This window comes from Oncorhynchus keta, chromosome 11 (assembly GCF_023373465.1).
Source record: "Oncorhynchus keta strain PuntledgeMale-10-30-2019 chromosome 11, Oket_V2, whole genome shotgun sequence".
In the NCBI taxonomy this organism is placed as follows: domain Eukaryota; kingdom Metazoa; phylum Chordata; class Actinopteri; order Salmoniformes; family Salmonidae; genus Oncorhynchus; species Oncorhynchus keta.
Window position 1 is genome coordinate 37,067,844 of NC_068431.1, and position 9,112 is coordinate 37,076,955.

The 9,112-nt window shown below is 43.1% G+C and overlaps 1 protein-coding gene across 1 annotated transcript; it reads left to right on the top strand.

Moving 5' to 3' along the window:
• Positions 1-1,764: 1,764 nt before the first annotated feature.
• Positions 1,765-7,109, top strand: gltpd2b (glycolipid transfer protein domain containing 2b). Its single transcript, XM_035780446.2, has 4 exons — positions 1,765-2,441; positions 5,887-5,945; positions 6,108-6,286; positions 6,471-7,109. Exons 1-4 carry the CDS (start codon positions 2,372-2,374, stop codon positions 7,096-7,098), a joined length of 936 nt encoding a protein of 311 aa, XP_035636339.1. The 5' UTR covers positions 1,765-2,371; the 3' UTR covers positions 7,099-7,109.
• Positions 7,110-9,112: the final 2,003 nt, after the last annotated feature.

A 9,112-nucleotide genomic window follows, 5' to 3' on the forward strand; every position in this document is an offset into this window, starting at 1 on the left:
TACCATTCTGTATACTTCAGGCCCTTCTTTGGACACTGTGTTAACAACCCTCCTGGCAAGCTTCAATGCCTTACTCTCCTTCCGTGGCCTCCAATTTCTCTTAAATACAAGTAAAACTAAATGCATGCTCTTCAACCGATCGCTGCCTGCACCTGCCCGCCCGTCCAACATCACTACTCTTGACGGCTCTGACTTAGAATACGTGGACAACTACAAATATCTAGTAAGACTGTAAACTCTCCTTCCAGACCCACATCAAACATCTCCAATCCAAAGTTAAATCTAGAATTGGCTTCCTATTTCGCAACAAAGCATCCTTCACTCATGCTGCCAAACATACCCTTGTAAAACTCACCATCCTACCAATCCTCGACTTCGGCGATGTCATTTACAAAATAGCCTCCAATACCCTACTCAACAAATTGGATGCAGTCTATCACAGTGCCATCCGTTTTGTCACCAAAGCCCCATATACTACCCACCATTGCGACCTGTACACTCTCGTTGGCTGGCCCTCGCTTCGTACTCGTCGCCAAACCCACTGGCTCCATGTCATCTACAAGACTCTGCTAGGTAAAGTCCCCCCTTATCTCAACTCGCTGGTCACCATAGCATCACCCACCTGTAGCACGCGCTCCAGCAGGTATATCTCTCTGGTCACCCCCAAAACTAATTATTTCTTTGGCCGCCTCTCCTTCCAGTTCTCTGCTGCCAATGACTGGAACGAACTACAAAAATCTCTGAAACTGGAAACACTTATCTCCCTCACTAGCTTTAAGCACCAGCTGTCAGAGCAGCTCACAGATTACTGCACCTGTACATAGCCCACCTATAATTTAGCCCAAACAACTACCTCTTTCCCTTCTGTATTTATTTTATGTATTTATTTTGCTCCTTTGCACCCCATTATTTTTATTTATACTTTGCACATTCTTCCACTGCAAATCTACAATTCCAGTGTTTTACTTGCTATATTGTATTTACTTCGCCACCATGGCCTTTTTTTTTGCCTTTACCTCCCTTATCTCACCTCATTTGCTCACATCGTATATAGACTTGTTTCTACTGTAATATTGACTGTGTTTGTTTTACTCCATGTGTAACTCTGTGTCGTTGTATTTGTCGAACTGCTTTGCTTTATCTTGGCCAGGTCGCAATTGTAAATGAGAACTTGTTCTCAACTTGCCTACCTGGTTAAATAAAGGTGAAATAAATAATAATAATAAAAAACAAAATGTGCGGTGAAATGTTGTTTTACAGGGTCAGCCATAGTAGTACGGCGCCCCTGGAGAAAACTAGGGTAAAGTGCCTTCGACAGATTTTTCACATTGTCGGCTTGGGTATTCAAAAGAACGACCTTTCGCTTACTGCCCCAATGCCCTAACTGCTAGACTACCTGATTTGCCTTAAAGCAGATGACCATCAAGTCCTACCACCAGCAGTTGAACAGAGTTTGCCACTTATGACCTGATTTGCATCTCTGATGGATGGATTTTCATCTCTGATGGGTTCATTTGCATCTAGTAGCTGACGCCGCACCAGTAAAGCAGCTGAGCAAATCTCCTGACCACACACCGTTATTAATTTGGAGGGCTGCAGGCCTGCCAATTGCTCATTGCTAACTGGTATGCTGTTAGAAATTTGGCAAGCCTGGAAGTGGGATTGTATTTTTTTTTCAAGGGGGTGATGAGAGAAGTCTTGTTTGTATAAGATGGTGTGGAGTATGGGTATTGCTTCGAAAATGAACAGATTATGAGTTTGGAGAGAGTGAGGGGGTTACTGTCGGTCGGGTTGGTCGGTGGGACAGACCAGCTTGCTTAATCAGCCAGTGGCTGACTGAACACAGCTAACCTCTGGACCCTTCCATTGAGCAACAAGGTTGGAGACTGACACAGAGAGATCAACAGTTTGGTAAACAAAAGAGAGGGAGCCAGGAAAGAAGGACTGGAACAAAGTCAAAGAAAGACAGAGCGGACAGAGCAGAGCAGGAGCAAGAGAGTTGAATTTGAAATAGAGGAGAGAACTGCAACAGCAAAAATTTAAGATTAAAAGTTAAAGATTGATAGAATTAGTGTCATGGGTGTGGCCACTTAAAGCAGTGAGGCACAAGAGCAGAGACAAAAGCAACTTTTGTCTGGTGGTTAGAGGGGGAGGGTGACAGACTTAGGAAGACAGGGTGGGTCAGAGGTAAAGGGGTCAATAGAAAGACTGAGAAAGACACAGTGGGAGCCGTTCAAGAAGAGAAGGCCAGAGAACTCACTCACGAGGCAGAGGCAACGGTATGGATAGATAGAAGCTGGCAGACATAGTAGCTTATCAAGGGGGAGAGGGGACAGAGAGGACTAGGCTGAGTCACATACAGGCAGTCGGCATGGGGATAAAGGGCAAGGCGGCTTTGGCCATCGTGGTTCTACTGTTCTTCCTCGGCTCCATGTGGCTCCGTGAGTAACATATTTGTCTCAAGCTAACACCGAGGGGAGGCTGTGTGTGTGTTTTAGAGAATGTGTGTTACTGTGACTCGAGCTAGCAGTATGTGACTGTCTTTGAGTGGCTGAGCATGTGGCCTGTACAGTAAACATTCCATGTGTTAGCCATATAGTGTAGCTTTGTTGATTTACACATGCCTCATTTGTTTGAATATATAGAATAATATCACACGGTGTCTGTTGACCTGGGAATCTATAGAAGTTTGTTTTCCTCTTGTTGTGGTTAGGCTAAGGTCTAGGGCCGGCCCTAGCCTTTTAGGAGCCCTAAGTGTGATTTGGTTGGGGGCCCCCCACCTCACGGGCAAAACATTTGAGTGGCCCTCCTAACATTTGAGTGGTCCCCCTCTTGACTGCGGAGATAGATTTGTTTTGTTTTAAAGTACATTTCCTTCAATTTTACACATTTTGCCATGGGGAGTAGACAAGTTGTTGCAGTTTAAAATCAAGTTTGCAGTAATGCTGCACAGTATGTCATGGGGTGAGAGACATTTAACAATTTTATAAAAACTTTCTTGCAATTCTACTCATTTTTCCATGGGACAGAGAGAATGTCCAGTTCTACAGCAAATTGTCTGCAATTCTACACATTTTGCCAAGAAGTATACCATGTTAATGATGAGCAACTAACAAAATCAATGGAGGTCAGGGCCCCTGGGCTCATGCCCTGCATGCCCATTTGATTTATGACCATAATAGCTGGTTAGATTAATTTCCCAATCTAAAAATTGTAAGCTGATTGAGTGACTGTCAGCGACTGACAAAACCAGATAAAAACTGCTGATGCACAAGCAAATTTCAAAATAGCATCTTGTGTATTCTACTATTCTCTCAAAAGTAAGTTTGAGACCCCGACCAAGTTCCTAACTTCAGAAAGTATTCACACCCCTTGACTTTTTCCACATTTTGTTGTGTTACAAAGTGAGATGAAAATTGATTTGAATTGTCATTTTTGACAACGATCTACATAAAATACTCTAATGCCAAAGTGGAAGAATGTATTTTTTTTATTAATGGAAAAAAAACGAATGTATCTTGATTAGATAAGTATTCAACCCCTCGAGTCAATAAATGTTACAATCACCTTTGGCAGTGATCACAGCTGTGAGTCTTTCTGGGTCTCTAAGAGCTTTGCACACTTGAATTGTACAATATTTGCCCATTTTTATAAAAAATTATTCAAGCTCTGTTAAGTTGGTTGTTGATCATTACCATAGATTTTCAAACTGATTTAAGTCAAAACTGTAAGCGACTCAGGAACATTAAATGTCGTCTTGGTAAGCAACTCCAGTGTCTATTATGCCTTGTCCTGATGAAATGTGAATTTGTCTCCCTGTGTCTGGAAAGCAGCCTGAACCAAGTTTTCCTCTATGATTTTGCCTGTGTTTAACTCTATTCTGTTTATTTCTATCCAAACAATCACGAGCATACCCATAACATGATGCAGCCACCACCATCCGTGAAAATATTAAGTGGTACTCAGTGACGTAGTGTTGGATTTGCACCAAACATAACGCTTTGATGGCAGGACAATTCTTTGCAGTATTACTTTGGTGCCTTATTGCAAACAGGATGCAGGTTTGAAATAATTTATGTTAGTATTGCGGAGTAACTACAATGTTGTTGATCCATCCTCCGTTCTCTTCTATCACAGCCATTAAACTCTGTAACCGTTTTAAAATCACCATTGGCCTCATGGTAAAATCCCTGAGTGGTTTCCTTCCTCTCTGGCAACTGAATTGGGCACGGTGTTTCCTCCGACACATTGGTGCGGCTGGCTTCCGGGTTGGTTGCGCGCTGTGTTAAGAAGCAGTGCGGCTTGGTTGGGTTGTGTATCGGAGGACGCATGACTTTCAACTGTCGTCTCTCCAGAGCCCGTGCAGGAGTTGTAGCGATGAGACAAGATAGTAGCTACTAAGAATTGGATACCATGAAAAAGGGGGTAAAATTAAAAATTAAAAAATAAAATAACTTCACCATGCTTAAAGGGATATTCAATATCAGCTTATTTTTTTACCCATCTACCAATAGGGGCCCTTCCATTGGAAAACCTCCCTGGTCTTTGTGGTTGAATCTGTGTTTGAAATTCACTGCTTGACTGAGGTACAGATAATTGTTTGTGTGTGGTACAGACACTATTATTGCACACAGAGTGAGTCCATGCAATGTGACGTGTTAAGCACATTCTTACTCCTGAACTTATTTAGGCTTGCCATAACAAAGGGGTTGAATACTTATTGACACAAGAAATTTCAGCTTTTCATTTTTTATTAATTTGTAAACATTTCTAGAAACAATTCCACTTAGACATTATGGGTTATTGTGTGTAGATCAGTGACACAATCTAAATATAATCCATTTGAAATTCAGGCTGTAAGGCAACAAAATGTGTAAAATGAAAAGTGGGTGTGACTAGTTTCTGAAGGCACTATATTATACGTTTTTGGGTCGGGGGCCCCCTAGTGGCCGGGTCCCTAAACTGCCGCTTATGTCGCTTATGCCTGGAGCCGGCCCTGCTGCTCTCTATACCACATACCAACACATCTTGCTACTCTACACCATAATCAGGGCAAGCTTGTCTTCTCTTCTAACTTCATAAAGCACTATACCTTTAGTTGCAGTGAGGAAAACATGCACTCAACAAAGGTATTGAAATAGAGAAAGAAACATTCCGTTTACAAGAAGTTGACTGCTGGTGTGTGTTTATGCTGCAAGGATGTATGTGAATTCAACATTTGTTATACACAAGTTTGCAATAATCAATTGTATGATGTATGTTATTTAAATCAACAGGGTAGCCTATTGTCATGCATCTCCCATTATCATAGATGTCAGTCTCATGATATGAGATGGAATGCATGAGTGATCTAATTAGCCTTTATTACTCCCATTGGGCGCACCTTGCCCCTGAGGTCATGACCGTGTGTGACAGCTTGGTAGAATGTTCTAAAAGAAGGACTGTCATATAACTTAATGATTATAAATGATGTCTGTCTAACAGAGCCGAGTGAGGTTTTGTGACTATTCTGAAGGATTACATATTTTGTTTGCACTTTATTTTAGAGTAAAAAAATGACCAGGTATTAACTTAGAAATTACTAATGATAATGGTTAATGATCATTATCGTGTAATAACCTACACATGTACATTAAATGTTTGATTCTTTGGGATTCAAAACATGTACAAATTGGCACAATTTTGTACTAGTTGGTTACAAATACCAAGTACATGCCAGTGGATACAGTGCAGTAGAATAAAGTGCTGGTAATGTTTCTGAGTGCATTCTTTAGCAGACCATAGCTACCTCTCCTCCCACTTTATTGACATAGAGATGAGTTAACACATTTTCCCCTGATCTTTGAAAACATTGTATCTTATTAGCAGTTTTCTTTCTCTTTACAGAAGGAAGTTTGGATTACCAGTGGGACTCTTGTCTTAAAGGTTACATTCAGATAAACAGTGTAAGTCAACAAGAGATAGAACTATGGTAAAATGCAATTACAACCTTATTCTAAACCTATTTTCACAGCTGGATTTTATTGGAATGAACTTAATAGGGACCACCAAATTTACTCACATGAACCTCTCCTCTCCCTTTCCCACTCCTCTTCCCCCATGCCCAGCCTCGCCATCTGTCCAATGGCAGTGAGGCTGATAGTGATGAGGACGGGGCCATACTGGAGGTGTGTCCCGGTCAGAAGTTCCAGGTGTCGGAGCTGTTGTCTCACCTGCTGGCTGCGCCGGCACCCACCAACGACGTGCTGCTGCAGCCTTATCTGGCTAGTTGGGACGAGCTTATCAAGTAAGCCCATCAAACAGGACTTGCAGACACAGAGACCAGACTCCAGCCAGTCAATACACTCACTGGCTGAATAGAAGGGACATTCACATCCGCTGAATGAACTCTAAACAGAGATGTGGATTATTTGGGCTCTGTGTGGTTGTTGATTGCTTCTCTCCTCCTCCTGCTCCATCCTCTGTGACAGGTTCATGGAGGCTCTTGGACCGATGGTTGGACTCATATCTCAGGAGATTGAAGCCAAAACTTCCATAATCCGTGACCTGACCCTGCGGGAGGCAGGTAGCAGTGATGAGGGAGAAGTGGGCCTAGCCTTGGGGTTGGTGTCTGGTACCAGAGCGCATGGTGGTGGACAGGAGGAGACAGAGGCCTCAGTGGCAGCACCAAGCAGTACCTACCTGTCTTTGCGCTCTATGATCCACACTGAGTTGAGCCGGGGCCTGGTAGACTTCCAGCAGATGACAGAATCTGGGTGTCGTACTCTGCTCCGGCTGCACCGGGCCCTGTTGTGGCTGCAGGTCTTCCTGGAAAAGCTGGGGGAGGGGCCTGTGGGCGGCCGGCTGCGGAGCCCCTCAGAGCTCTGCCGTGAGGCTTATCAGCACACCCTGGCCCACCACCACTCCTGGTTTGTACGCAGGGCAGCGGAGATAGCCTTCATCGCCATGCCTGAGCGGAGTTTCTTCTACAGGCTGGTGTGTGTGACGAACCAGGAAGAGGCCAGCGTGGTGCTGAACAGGGTGGTCCGGGCCATCGGAGAGGTGTATGACAGAACTCAGGGGGTCCTGGAGGAGCATGGCATGCTGGACCTGCCGTAGGAGAAGAGGGGGGGGGGCTGTTTCTGAGGGACCAGCCACATCTGGACATTACAGTCACACTCTTTTCACACTACTGAGCCGAGCCAGGCTGAGCTGAGCTGTACTGTGCTGGCCAGGTTACGTATCCGTCATGGTTGGAATTATACTGGTAAGGACAATGTGAAAATAGAATAGCAAAACCAGCACATTACTGTTCGGGTTTGCATAATAGCATGAATTAGGTCTTACAGTCTATCCCCTGGTGTCTTGTTCCATATGCTGTACTATCTTTTATCAGGTTAAAGTTCACATGTGTGCAAGACCAATGAGCTGCTCAAATAATCATGAGTGAGTGCTCTCAACAGAGTTTACCAAAAGGGCCAATTTGTATTAGGGGCCATATGACCAAAGTGCTGGAGAAAACAATCAACTGAAGCTAAATGTCTTCATTGTACAATTGATAAGTCATTGTTATGTCCCTGTTTGTCTGTGTGAGATCACGCACTGGACTTGTTATGGTTTTGGAAGACCATAGACTGGTTGAAAAACAAGTAACGTATCATGTATTGTTGTAAATTCTGAAGATGTTGCCAATATAATTCCATAGGTCAGTGATTGGTGTGTTGTTGTATGTTGATGTGTAATTCAGCATTGCCATCATTGAATCAAAGGCCAATCACAAGGCAAAGGACTTTGTCCATGCCCCACATCGTGATTATGTAAATCATTTTATATGGGATCATTTGTGAAGATCTTCTAGGGCTGCTGGACACATCAGATGGACTTTATTCAGGGTTCTCAAAACGACATTTACAATGCAGTGATTCACTGATCTTAGCTACTGTTGTAGTTATGGTTTAAGTACGTATGCATTACTACAAAATTGACACTGCAGAAGTAATATTTTTGAGTCTGGATCTGAGTACCTCCCGTACAATTTTGAGAATGGAAATACGTTCTAGACCAGGGATGGGTGACTTTTATGGGGGTGGGGGCCACAAAACATCTGAACTCATCATGGGGTGCTGCAGTGGCTCCCTGGTCTGCGTGTCGACATCCATTCCCAAACATGCAGTCAGAAACAGCCCTAACCTTTTGGGGGATCCTATGTCAAATCTTCTTAGGGCGTGTGAGCAAAACAGCTAGAGGAGAGAAAGTTTGTTTTAAAGCAAATTCCCTGCAATTCTACACATTTTGCCATGGGGCAGAGATAAAATGATGTTTTAAAGCAAATTCCCTGCAATTCTACACATTTTGCCATGGGGCAGAGATACATTTCTTTTTTAAAGCAAATTCCCTGCAATTCTACACATTTTGTCATAGCGTTTTTTAAATTTTATATATGATATCTGACTTAGTGACTAACAAAATCCAGTGGGGCCCCCTAGTTGGTAATTCGACCATGATTACTACAAGTTTAGATAGCTGGCTAGACTAATTTACCAACCTGAAATATGTTAGTTTACCTGGGCTAATTGAGTGCATTGAGAGAAACTGATGATTTTATTTGGTTGGAAATTGATCCGTGGGCCCCGTTCTAGACCATCTGATTGGTCCCAGAAACCAATGGTTTGGGCCAGAGCCAGAACACATGCGCAACGTTTTGAAAATTCGTCTGGCTTTGATACTCTGATTGTTTAGAGATTATCCATTAGCTGATGACTTTGTTTTTTTTGTAACATGCTCCATTTTGAAAACAACACAAATGACTTCAATGATTGCAGCAAAGATGTCATGGCGACAATGTCATCGGGCCTAACGTTCGTCTCACGCCGAACTGCGCAAGTCCAGGCCGTCTAATCAAAGGCACTCCTTCGAGATACAGTTGTTTTTTACAGAAATTAAAATGTCAGTTTGACACTAACACGAGGTTGGAGTAAACACGTGTTCAACTGCTTAAGACATTGGCTCAAATCTAGGTTGTGCCTTCAGATTTCGAGAAAATTAACAACTAAGGAATCATGTTTTACTTCTCAAACCCCGGACATGGTCTGTTTCACAAGCGTTCCCGGAAGTTTCGCAATGTTGCACCTCT